This window comes from Rhineura floridana, chromosome 5, assembly GCF_030035675.1.
Source record: "Rhineura floridana isolate rRhiFlo1 chromosome 5, rRhiFlo1.hap2, whole genome shotgun sequence".
NCBI lineage: Eukaryota > Metazoa > Chordata > Lepidosauria > Squamata > Rhineuridae > Rhineura > Rhineura floridana.
In genome coordinates, this window is record NC_084484.1 from 74,117,769 (window position 1) to 74,131,510 (window position 13,742).

General features: G+C 41.8%; 1 protein-coding gene across 1 annotated transcript in view; it reads left to right on the forward strand.

Moving 5' to 3' along the window:
- The window catches only part of EGFL6 (EGF like domain multiple 6), a 67,495-nt gene that overhangs the window by 34,345 nt on the left and 19,408 nt on the right, over positions 1-13,742 (forward strand). Inside the window, exons 6-8 of the mRNA XM_061627133.1 lie at positions 4,561-4,695; positions 5,733-5,855; positions 11,284-11,625. Coding sequence (XP_061483117.1) covers positions 4,561-4,695; positions 5,733-5,855; positions 11,284-11,625 — 600 coding nt within the window. The remainder of the gene's footprint in view (positions 1-4,560; positions 4,696-5,732; positions 5,856-11,283; positions 11,626-13,742) is intronic.

Below are 13,742 nucleotides of genomic sequence, written 5' to 3' on the forward strand. Positions count from 1 at the left end.
GACTAGTTTTTGAATTGGGGGGGGTAATCATTTTGGCCCACCTTATCTGTTCCCACCACGGTGGAACAACTTTGATAGGTTGGCGGGACAACTCACCTGCCAGCATCATGACATCAAATGATTGACTGATAGGTTGTTCTGTGAATTTGTAAAAATCCCTTGCCCAGTGCTTCCCAAGCACCCAGCAGCCAGTTGGTTGTCGAGTGCTTGGGAATCACAGCACAAGGGACTTTGCCAGCCCTATATTTGTTGCTGGAGAGGCGCTGTGCACATGGCTTGCAAAGCACTTTGCCCAATGCTTCCCAAATGCTTGACAATCAGCTGACTTGTTGGGTGTTTGGGAATTGCTCCACACAGTGCTTTGTAAGCTCTGTGCTCAATGCTTCCCAAGTGCTGAGCACAGGGATGGCAAAGCTTTCTTCACGGATTAGCTATACAATCGAGTTCCACATGGGCTGATAAGCAGTGGTTTCAGACCTGTTTTCTGCAGGGATCAGCTGTACAGTTGAGTTCTCCACAAGGAACTTGGTCACGTAGCCAACCCAGCCGTGTCTGTACCTGCCCCACACCTGATGTCACATAGGATATCAGGTGTGTGGAGCAGGTGGGCATGGCTTGTGGGAAATGACCTGGTGAGCCAAACTGAAAGCTCTGCAGGCTGGGGGTTCCCAACCCCTGTTCTAGAGTAAAGGTTAGGGAATATCACTAACACAACCCTAGTGGCCTATTGTGTGTAAATTATATGAGGTAGCATGGCTATATTATTGTCATCATCAACAAAGCAACAGCAACAGGATTTGTGTGAGGCTTCAGTCTCAGCCAGCAAAACAGATTCTGACACCTTCCCCCCTCCCCGAGCACCTGAAAAGCTCTGTGCCTTCACACCAGCTTCATTGGGAAGCTTGGAGTCAGGCTTCACTATCACGAACACATTATATAAATATATTGCAGATGTGAGGCTGCAAGAGACAGCTGCTTATCTAAGACTACCTAGATTTGTTCACTTGAGGTGAGACTTGGAGACTTGAAGTCATAGGTGACACTCTTGACCACTCCACTCCACCAGCTTTCTCTAGAACACCATCTTATTCCTTTTTCATTGTTACTGCAGTGCAAGAACATTTGTTTGTTTCACCAAAGTTGGTTGTGTTTTCTTTCGTATTGCTCTTATGAGCATGAAATAGCAAAGGATGGTCCAATGTACCTTGACCTCCCCCTTTACCTAGAAAAGAGACAGTAACATACCATGAGAAAGTCTTTGTCTAGGAAACTGGACGAAAATCAGGAAGGTGTGGGTGGTTTTAAATCCACCCCCACCCCCCAGTCTTTATGCTCATCATCTCCTGTGCTAGATTGCACATCTCCTTCTGGTTACATTTAAAAAGCAACCAACCAAGATGCTTTGTCCTGCCTCTTGCAAGACTATCCTCCATCTGTTATACAGGAACAGACTATTGCAAGCTCCTGCTTAATCAGTGCTAGCTCAAATATAAATAGCACTATTCTATAACGGCGCTTCCAGGTCACTATTTTTGGGTGGCATTCCATCACAAACTGGCAAATTCATCTTGCACAATTAATTTGGCGCTCTTATGCCACAAATCTCCCCCCCCCCCAAGATTGGACTTTTTGTGATAAGGAAAGGGTCAGGAAAATGCACTGAAAAGTATGGGATAAGACACTTTGACGCAATGTCATCTAACCTCCCCACAAACAAATTGGAATGAATAAACTGATTGTCTGGATGTGCTCTCAGTGTTTGCTGGGTTTTTGAAAGTCCCTAAAACAAGGTTTTCTTAGCGTTTTTAGACATTTGATATGTCTCTTCTCCAGCTGTGGCTATGTAAGGAGCCTCAACAGAAATGGTTTCTGTTTAGGTTTTTTGAGTCAGGGGGATACTTCCTCATCCCTGTGGGCTCTGGGGATGTTTTAGAACCTAGGAGAATCTTGACAAGCACAGGAAATGAACTCTATTTGTGATTGCAGGCACTCATAACCTTTCAAGCAACATATTCATTTATCATATCAAACTAGAAGCATGGCTCCACAGAGAGCCTGCTGCTTTTGTCATACAGCTGCAACAGCAAGCTGTTCATGGATTTCATGACCTGAGGGTATTTTTAGGAACTATAGAACGAACCTTTATGAATTCTTGGCTCAGCTGTTAAATGATATACATGCCACAGAAGGAAACACTACTCTTCCCATATTTGCTGGATCTCTGATTGGAACATCTCCCTTTGTCTGTGTGAATGGGATAATCGCTGCCCCCACCAACCTCCATAGTTTGATTAATGTTTACTTGAAGCTTTTGTCCATAGCATAAAAGCAGGAAATCTAACAGCCAAATTCCGCATGCACTCATGTTAGTTGTTTATATTTGCATTTTCTTTATTTATAAAATACTTCACTATATTCAGAGTAATAAAAATAATCTATCTGGGTGGGAGTTAATGATTCCAAGTTAAGGACTACATACTAAAAATAATTATCAACATCTTAGTTTTGCAGCCTTCTGATGTGTAGTGCAATCATTTATCCAGAATGCGTGTGTTTATAGAGGCCAGGAATTCTAGCTAGGCATCCATGTGAACAGAGTGTAAATTGCTTCTTATTTTTGTGTGCCTATTCAAGCATTGACATGAGCTGTTTATGTCAAGACTGGGAGTGGGGGTAGCCTGGAAAGGAAGAGGGATAAGAGTAAGATAGAATAGAGAAGTGGAGGGACCTGGCAAGGTCGGGTCCTCCTTCCTTGACTGATGTCACTTGGTGGCATATTAGGAACAGATTGCATAAGAAAACTATATTCTGCAGTGTGTTGCATTGTGACTGTAAATATTGCAGCACCCTGGCTTATCAAGCATTTCAACTGGGTTTCGGTGAAGGAAGTTCAGGATTAAATATTTGCTGAGCTGTGAAGCTTACTGAGCAGCCTTGGGCAAGTCACTCTCTCTTACCCTAATCTACCACACATGTTGATGGTTAAACTAAACACACTACTATTTTGAGCTCCTTGAATAAAGCATAGGATAGAATGTAATATATATATAAATTTACTAAGGACCAGAAAGCTTAGAACATTCACTACATGATCAATGAGTGCAGTGAATTTTGTAGAAGGTCCAATTACTGTAATTTGAATAAAATAGGCATCCACATTTTGGGTATTTTGTTGTTATTCGTATATCCCACCTTTCTTCCATGATGAAACTCAAGGAGTTCCCTGGCAGTCTCCCATCTAGGTACTGATCAGACCTGCTTAGATTCAACAAAGTTGAAGCTTCAGACCTTATCCTGGGTACCAGAATGTTACATGTCCTAGTGGACATGTGCTTTTTTGCTATTTGATGTTGTTTGAGACATGTGGACATGTATTTCTCTTGGTATGTGGTGTTTTGTACTTCAGCTGGTACTTGACTTTCCAGAAACCATTCCTAATAAACTGGCCTGATAATAGATACACTTATTTACTGTCTAAAAAGGACATCCAGAGATATTAGTCTGTAATTTAGGGTTGCTGTTGATTTCCATCCAAGACAGAATTTGAAACAAAATTTGGGTTTGGGGAAGGGTGAGAATTTATTGAAATTCTCATGCTTACTGTGGATTCTAGCTATGTGTGGCTTAGAGTGGCATACGTATAAGTGACAAGCATCAGAGGATGTATTATGGACAATATATATGAAGAAGGTAGGTACCAGCCACAATCCACTGGACCAGATAGATTTCTAAAGAAATTGATGACCTATAATCAAGATATGCAGAAGTCAAGTTGAATTAGAGTGATGGATTTTGCACCTCTCTATTATTTATTTATTTATTAAATTTATTAGTCGCCCATCTGGCTGGTTGTCCAGCCGCTCTGGGCGACGTACAAGATAAAAAACAATACATTAAAACATTAAAATTTAAAACCATAACAGTAAAAACCTAACCCACCCCAAAAGCCTGCCTGAAGAGTCTTCAAGGCCCGGCGGAAGCTCATCATAGAAGGGGCATGGCGGAGATCATTTGGGAGAGAGTTCCACAGGGTGGGGGCCACTGTTGAAAAAGCCCTCTCTCTAGTCCTCACCAGTCTAGCTGTTTTAACCGGTGGGATCGAGAGAAGGTCTTCTGAGGCTGATCTTGTTGAGTGGCATCCCTGACGATGCTGGAGGCGCTCCTTCAGATAGACTGGGCTAAAACCGTGTAGGGTTTTAAAGGTCAAAACCAACACCTTGAATTGGGCCCGGTAAACAACCGGTAGCCAGTGCAACTCCTTCAGCACTGGAGTGATGTGATCTTGCCGGCGGCTGCCTTTAATCAGACGAGCCGCCGCATTCTGTACCAGTTGCAGCTTCCAGACTGTTTTCAAGGGTAACCCCACGTAGAGCGCATTACAGTAGTCTAGGTGAGAGGTGACCAGGGCATGTACCACCGGTGGGATACAATGAGATATATAGTTTCAGCATTAGTCATGAGCACATTTTATTCATAGTGGTGACCATTAAGGTTTTGCTTAATTGCCTTTCTTCTGATATCTTTTTCTTAACCTTACCAGATTTCATTTTAATATCTTAGATATTAATGAGTGCTCCAGTGGCAAAGCTATTTGCTCTTTCAACCGCAGATGTGTCAACACATTTGGAAGCTACTATTGCAAGTGCCAGATGGGATATGAACTGAAATATGTGAGTGGCCGATATGACTGTATAGGTAAGAATTAGATTCTGGCATTGCTATATGTATGTCTGTATATATTCTCATAAACTTGTCTTATTTAGGTGTGTTTTTGAAGTCCAGTGGAAATTTTGCTGTGTTTGTTTAAAGTGATGCCCTGGAAGTCACTTCAGCACTGGATATTTTCAGAACTACATTTGGGACTCTGCTGAGTATCTACTGCCTACAGGCAAATGATCTACAATAAAAACTAGGCTGATAATTGGAACTTACAACCAAAATGTTGCAGTGTATTCTCCCTCCTAAAGGGAACACCCCCATTCTGGGTTCTAGCCACTCTTTTGCACCAAGCAGGGCATTCCACTCCTCCCAGCCCCGCTGCCATGCTCCATTTTTCTTTCCCAACATTTACACTCTACATTTTGTGGCTGTTCAGCATGCTTAATCCTCAATTGCATTTTGGGCGGGGGGAGGGATTGTTTCCCTAGCTTTGATTTTTGAAACCTTTTACACTTCTGCAAGCCTTGGGATTTCCCCAAGCTCATATGTCTTCCTTGTTTCTCATGGCCCCATTTTGGTTTCAATCCTGGTGGTAATCAACAGCCGAGTTCACTATTAGAAGGAATGATGGCGCATTCATTTGTAGTGTAGCTTGGAATATCAAAGCAGGGAGCAACATCAAATGATCAATCAGCTATAGGGAATCTCAAAACTTGTTCTGGGATTCACTCCCCACCCCCCCGACTTTCAACAAAATGGTTATCCCTGTTTTCAAGCAGTTAATTTTTTTAGTTCTAGTGCACAAATGAAGGTAAATTGGAGGAAGACAAACAACTGACATGACATTAAAGGCCTATGTTGTATCGTTAAGATCCCCTTGCATTTTATATTCATTGGCAAATGCATTTACAATGCCACTGGTGTTTTTTTTCTGATAAAGTTCCTGTGTCTGCATGACAGCAAGAATTAAACAGGCACAGCTTTTCCCAGCATGAAAGTAGTGTTTAATTTAAAATCTCTGGCTTTTTTCTGACTTCAATTATTTGTCCCCCACCAAAAAAAAAATTCTCTAGATATAAATGAATGTACAGCAAATACACCCAAGTGCAACTTCCATGCAGAGTGTCTCAATACTCAGGGATCCTTCAAGTGCAAATGTAAACCAGGATACAGAGGCAATGGATTTGAATGCTCTGGTAAGTAGCACTACATTGCAAGAGAACTCTCAGATTTACCCTACCATTTCCTCAAGTGGCAGGAAGCAATGGAGGCTGGTGGCTCTGTCAGTGGGCAGTGAAACTGCTTTCAGCACCTTGGATAGCTCCTTGAAAGTTCAGATTAAAACCCCCAATGGATTCACTGTCCCACTGACATTGGAGCCATGGTCTCCACCAGTAGAAATCTGATGCGTTTCCAGAATATACAGTGTCTTTTCCTCTCCTATGAGATTCTGTGAACCACAGACCACTATCAGGAATCTGGACAAGAGGCATCATTATTTTTCCCATTCTTTTCTTTTTTGGCAAGTAGTCTTGAGGGCCAATGTAGCTGACAGCTGGTCTAGAAATGTATTAAATGTACTAGAAATCCTGGTACAGAAGAGCAGTTGGGTGGTGGTGGGATAAGCATGAGTATTCAGGAAATGGGAAATCAAACACATGAACATGACCAACATTTTCATGTAGTTCCAGAGGTTCAACTTGTTTTATATTTATTATGAAATAAAGAGCAAATCTTGTAGTTTGATCATGGAAGTGCTTCTTGATTTCTTGTTTAGTTTCCTATTGAACACTTAGGGGGGAATCCTAGTTCCTGTCTGAGAGTGGTGAGGCTAAGCAGAGAAGCAGAGTCACCGCTGCATCCGAGGCCCTGCCATTCACATTGGCCAGAATGGAAGTTGATGGGGTGGTTTCATCCCATTTTTTGCTTCACCACCTCTAGTCTGGAGCCGCAGAGAAACCCAGATTAGACCCATTGCCAACAGCTGGACTTGTTTAGGATCCAATGGATTCCTGACCAGTTTAGTTCCACCTGTTCCCCCCTTCAGAAATGACCTGTTTCATGGGGTTCCACAGGCTATCAGTGTGGGAGATACCACCAACGGGAGTTTCCAGCCACAGTAGGGATCTCTGTGATAGTGGAAAACACACACACACACTGCTGGGTGGACCTGGACGTAGGCTGGGTGGACCTGGACCTCCGACATGGCAGATCAGGGATTTGGATTCCTCTGTTAGAAGGCTATGGGTCAGTTCACTTGGGCAGACAGGTGTGCTGAGGACATGCAAAATTTGGGACATGAGGATGTGGTTGTGTCATTGCTGCACACCAGCCCATATTTACTACACTGTCACAAACCTACCAAGAGTGGGTTGAGAGATGCTGCGTTAAATGTAGCCTGATGGCAGAACTATGTTTTGTCCTTGAAAAGAGGCTGTCATTAAAAATGCCATCTCTGGGCTGAGTTTTCCTCACTCCTCTATAACATGTACCCATGTTGTCATCATGTTGTGTTTTACTTTGTCCTTCTAATGTTGGGTTACAAGTATCGGAGGCAAGAAAACATATGTGATGACATAACTGTAAGTGTTGTTACATGTTATGCAGGATTAAGGGAGACGATGGCAGCACAGGGATCCTGTTTTTGGGTGGCAGCCTCATGTCTCAATTAAAGTGTCATTCTGCCTGATATGTAAGCTGGATGGCTGATGAAACCACCACATGGCCACTTCACATGTGAGAATTCTGCATTAATCCATGGCATCTGTATAATGTTAAAGTGGCTCCGGTTTCTGTAATAAATTACCTTCAGGTATAGTATTCTACACTATACAGGGGACTCTCTTTACACAACAGAACATCATTTACTAGAACATCTATCTGCCAGAAGAGCATCATCATGAAACTGGAGGCAGCAGAGAAAAATGGTGAACTGGGGGTGGGGTGGAGGGTTTCAAGCCAAATGTTCTAGGAGAACTTTCAGCTCAACACTAGTTTTAGCAGCTCCATCCGGGAGGTACAAATCTCAGGTAGTGTCCCATTCCCTGACAGTACTATTGCTAATGTATGAAATGATATATCTCTTGCTAATCATGCAACAGCTGCCTGATACACATCAAATGTATTTAGTGACTTACCCTGAAACACTTGTTATGTGCCTTCAAGTCGATTACGACTTATGCCGACCCTATGAATCAGTGACGTCCGACAGCATCTGTCATGAACCACCCTGTTCAGATCTTGTAAGTTCAGGTCTGTGGCTTCCTTTATGGAATCAATCCATCTCTTGTTTGGCCTTCCTCTTTTTCTACTCCCTTCTGTTTTTTCCAGCATTATTGACTTTTCTAGTGAATCATGTCTTCTCATTATGTGTCCAAAGTATGAAAACCTCAGTTTTATCATTTTAGCTTCTAGTGGTAGTTCTGATTTAATTTGTTCTAACACCCAATGATTTGTCTTTTTCACAGTCCATGGTATCCGCAAAGCGCTCCTCCAACACCACATTTCAAATGACTTGATTTTTCTCTTACCAGCTTTTTTCACTGTCCAACTTTCACATCCATACATAGAGATCAGGAATACCATGGTTTGAATGATCCTGACTTTAGTGTTGAGTGATACATCTTTGCATTTGAGGAGCTTTTCTAGTTCTCTAATAGATGCCCTTCCCAGTCCTAGCCTTCTTCTAATTTCTTGACTATTGTCTCCATTTTGGTTAATGACTGTGCCGAGGTATTGATAATCCTTCACAAGTTCAATGTCCTCATTGTCAACTTTAACGTTACGTAACTCTTCTGTTGTCATCATTGTAGTCTTCTTGACGTTCAGCTGTAGTCCTGCTATTGCGCTTTTCTCTTTGACTTTCATCAGCATTCGTTTCAAATCATTACTGGTTTCTGCTAGTATGGTATCGTCTGCATACCTTAAATTATTGATATTTCTCCCTTCAGTTTTCACACCTCCTTCATCTTGGTCCAGTCCCGCTTTCCGTATGATATGCTCTGGATAGAGATTAAACAAAAAGGGTGATAAAATACACCCCGTCTCACACCTTTTCTGATTGGGAACCTGTCGGTTTCTCCATATTGTGTCCTTACAGTAGCCTCTTGTCCAGAGTATAGGTTGCGCATCAGGACAATCAGATGCTGTGGCACCCCCATTTCTTTTAAAGCATTCCATAGTTTTTCATGATCTACACAATCAAAGGCTTTGCTGTAATCTATAAAGCATAGATTGATTTCCTTCTGAAATTCCTTGGTCCGTTCCATTATCCAACGTATGTTTTTCAAACGTGTATCCACACCCAGGATCTAGAATAAATCTAGATTGAAAGCAGCATGTTGAGAACAAGCATGAACAATTCCAGATTGAGAAAAACTACACTTTTGTGCTACAAATGAGTGTGTACACAGCCATAACCTCTGAATTGATTCTCATCTTAACCTCTTAATGAGGGGACACATCAAATCTGTATGGGTGGAATGTCTTCTGGAGTCTAATACAGATGATGGTAGCTAATAGAGATGTTTGAGGAATTCAAGGTTTTGTGAATTCTGTTATGAACTGACCTGATTTGCACCTCTTGAGCTAATGTGCAGATTAGAACTTAGTTTTCCATCAGATTTCATTCTTCTTGAAATGTTGTGGCAGTTCTCAGCTAAAACAAAACATAGAAATATGTCTAAAAACCCATTCTTTGAGATACAATGTGTTTAGAAATGCATATTTTGGAGAAAATATGTTTAATAATATATTTTTCTGCAGATTTTAAAAATGTATAAATTACAATGAAAATAGGACAGAACAGATTTATGAGTGAACACAAATGGCAGCTTCAGAAGAGGGGACTTCCTCAGGACTGTAGCAGGGAAGGAAACTGGTTTAAATTCCTCTGCCACATTTGCTGTGATCACAGTAATTATTCAGCCCTCAGCTCCCACTGACATTATTTCCATTTAAAAAAAACCCTTCACGTTTTGATTTGGATTCCTGCATTGAGCAGGGGGTTGGACTTGATGGCCTTATAGGCCCCTTCCAACTCTACTATTCTATGATTCTGTGAAATGACATGTATTGGAAATAAGACTGATTCATCCGTCCCTAGTAGTAGCTGAGGATTGTTTCTAGAACTTACTTTGCCCTCTAGGGGGCACAAATGCAAATAATCATCCATAATTATCCTCATTTACTGATGCTGACAGGGGTCCTTGCTTCCTCTTGACATGGGATGGCAATCACTGGGCCCGATGAGAGAAGGCAACTGGGAGTGCTGCCCATCATTTGTTATTTGTCTTGGGCTGTGTACTCACATCATTTTATTCTAAACTCATGCTACGGTCTGAAGGCACATGAGGCCAGCAGGGCCAGATCTAGTCAGTGGCTGGATGGGAGACCGCTTGGGAACCATATGTAAGCTGCCTTGGGTTTCTATCATGAAAATAAAGGTGGGGTATAAATGAAATAAATAATAAACTCAGTGGAGACTGAGTTCTTTTTTTATACCTAGTCTACTTTACACAGTCTAAACCAATTGCATATTTTTGCCACTGAAAGGCGCTTCTTGGTTTCGTTCTGAAAATAAAAACTCATCATAGATTCTGCATTACCCCACAGTGTGTTCATTTGAAAACAGAAGTGGGTGGTCTCAGCAATGGGGGGGTGTATCCATACCTGCCCAATGATGTTGTGGGTGGGCATATACCAAGATTGCAAAGGGAGAGTTTTCAAATGTGTAATCTAATCAAGGGGAGGTTTTCAAAACACACCTCAAATAACCATATCCACCCATCTGGACAGCAAGATCTATAATCAATCTCAGCTGAAAGCAGCATATTGAAGATGAGCATGAATGATTCCATATTTTGAGAAACTACGTTTTTGTGCTGCAAATGGGTAAGTGTGTACGCAGCCTAAGTGTCTGACGTGAGCTCTGTGGTGCCTGACACCTGGCAGACCGCAATACATGTGGATGGATTGTGTTTGGCTTGTTGCTGATAAGCTAAGCAGACCTGAAGGTCAAAGACAAGGCTAAGAAATGTTCACTTACTTTTTCAGTAGAATTAGCAAAGAAAATATTCACTACCACCTATGTCTTCTACTCTGTAGAGCCTTGGCTCTACATAGCGACATCCTTTCAAATACACTATGTATGGGGGCTGCCTGGTTGGTGTTGACCCATGACAGAGCCTTTTCAGCTGTGGCTCCTCATTTGTGGAATGCCCTCTCTGGCGAGGTATGTATGTCTCCTTCATTTATGACTTTCAGGAGAAATGTAAGAACATTCCTGTTTACCCAGGCATTTGATGGCTGAAATACACTATTCCTGGCACCCCTGAGATCACTGGTTGAGATAATGTTTTAAACTGATTTTTATAATATTTTAATTATTTTTAGAATGTTTTTAGAATGTTTTGAGTTTTTAAAAATGTTTTATTGTTGGTGTTTCTGTCATCCTTGGCTTCTTCGGGGGGAACCTGAATACCCAACAACAGCAACAGACATTACTGTGAATTTCAATTGGCATTTCATCATACTGAAAAGCAGTTATATTTTCTGTAGAAATCTAAAGCGCTTAATGTGTAAGCTAAAGCAGCATATTTTGTGTTTCCTTGATTTTTCCCTCAGTTATTCATGAAAATTATGTGAAAGAGATTCCCAGAATCTCTGGAGTGGCCAAAGAGAAACTCAAGAAATTGCTTGTGCACAAAAACAGCATGAAAAAACATGAAGATATAAAAAATGCAATTCCAGAACCTCCTGTGACCCCAGCTTCTAAACATATAAGGCCATTAGACTATGAAGATGGTGTATATAGAGAAGGTGCCTATGGTGAACAGGTGAAAAGCACTGAAGATGTCAGAACTGAAGGGAAAATAGAAGAGAAAGGGGAACCTGAAGAAGAAACAGAAAGGGAAGACCTTGAAAACCAGACCAGCCATGAGAAGAAACTACGAGGAGATGTATTTTGTAAGTTTCACCTTTAATTTGACCCCCCCCCATTTAAGAGAATGCAGAATTTGGAAAGCATTTATTACTTTCTAATAAGTTGCTGGCAAGGGTTTTGTGGGTTCTGCTATGTCAATGTGCCTGCAAATGACAGTAAGAAATCAATATAATGAATAATATAACAAATAAATACAAGTAATACCTAGCATTTATATAGCACTTTTTGAGTGCTTCACATACAGTATCTCAGCTGTAGAGAGGGTCAATATCATTCGCCTTCTCAGTTGCGCAGCTAGGGCTGGACCTTGGGGTCAAATCCCACAGCCCCCAAATGATCACCCAGAGAAGCAACAGCAGCAAACAGATCTGCTGTCAGCACCTGGGCTAGCATGGACATACCAAGGCCCACTGGGGCTGATGCTGGTTACTGCATCATCCTTGTTATGTTTTTTTAAAAAAATTAGAGTCAGGGATCGCTGGTTGGCATGTAAAAATTGTGCTTATTCCCAAGTAAATGTGTTCACCATCAAGGCAACAGAAGCAAATTCCATTTCATTTCTGTAGTCATGATGATTTAAGTGAAGTTAAAATGCAAACCTGCACGTGCTCAAGAGTATTTCTTTTTTTAAAAATCAGGTTTGGCAAACTTGCTTTTGTTTTGCTCTAACATATCAGGAAGCAGTTGTAAAAGCATAGAATAGCAAGGAAGATGAGTTGAGAAATGTTAATTGTATGCTTCACAACTGGAGTAATACACAGAGGGCTTATCCACATGGGAGCCTAACCTCATACTAAAGATGCTTCTTTTACAATCGTAATAGATTTTCAAGGCACACACTTCTTGCTCAATGGTAGCTTCCAATCTGCTGTTTTCAATTCACACAAGTAGGTGTTCCTCTGGGAAGGATTAGTGTTGCTGTTACTGTGTGGCTCTCCCCTCTAATTGTACACATTTACTCCCTCTGGTGCAAGGCTGAAGCCAGGAGAGTATCTTGGTGCGCAATTGACAAGAAAAAAATGAAACTGACTAGATCTCTCCTCCCCTTCTCCATTGTCCAAGCCTGAGTAAAAGGCGGGGGGGGGGGAAGAGGGAGTGAATGGCAAAGTAGGCAGTGGTTGCAGCAGCTTTTGCTGAGGGCAGAGAGGGAGCGGGCGATGGGGCATAAGAGAACCTGCCCACTAAAAAAACATTGAAGCGAATTGCCTACAAGGAGGAGCACAGCACGGCTGAGACGGTTTTTCCTTTCCTTTTCACATTATCAGCAAATTGGGTTAATGCGGATTTAAAGGGGAAAACTGCATAATAGCTTCTGCTTGCCTGCAACATCATGTGACCCATGCAAATTACAAGGGAATGCAAGTAGCACCAGACACACACTAAATTGCCATGTGGATAAGCCATAGCTATGCAAAGGGAGCTCCCTGAAAGACCATTAAGTCCAGGGACTAAAATTACCTAACTGCAGCACTGCTCCTTATATTGAAGGCAGGCAGCTGAAATTAAGAAAAAGTGGTTTGCATGAGGCAACTTAGAGAATTTATTAAACATAAAATAGAAATCTTCTGAAAAAGCAAAAGTAACCAAGCGGTCCATCAGCATATACTGTATCCAGCTGGAGTTCTTTGACTTAGACACCATCTGCACTATACTTTAAAGCAGTATCATACCACTTGAAATAGTTATGGCTTCCGGCAAAGAATCCTGGTTGCTGTAGCTTGTTTAGGGTGATGAGAGTTGTTATTCCCTCCAGAGAGCTACAATTTCCAGAGCGGTTTAACAATCAATCCCTCTTGCCAGTGAACTCTTGGAATTGTAACTCTGTTGGGGGGAAATAGGGGTTTTCTAACAAGATGGGGACTTAATAAAAGAGCAGAGGTGGGCAACCTTTCTTCTGTCAAGGGCTGCATTCCCTTGGGGATAATCTTTGAAGGGCCACATACTGGTGGTGGGCAGGGCTGAAGTAAAATGTGTGTGGGGCCACCCCCTTTCTCTCTTTGCTGATCTTCTTTTTGCTTTCTGCCACCCTTTCCACACTCATCACCCACATGAAATTAGGCTAAGAGGTGCATAAATTTAAAGGCCATGTATGGCCATAGGGCCGCAGGTTGCCCACCCCTGCTATATAGCATCACCGAAT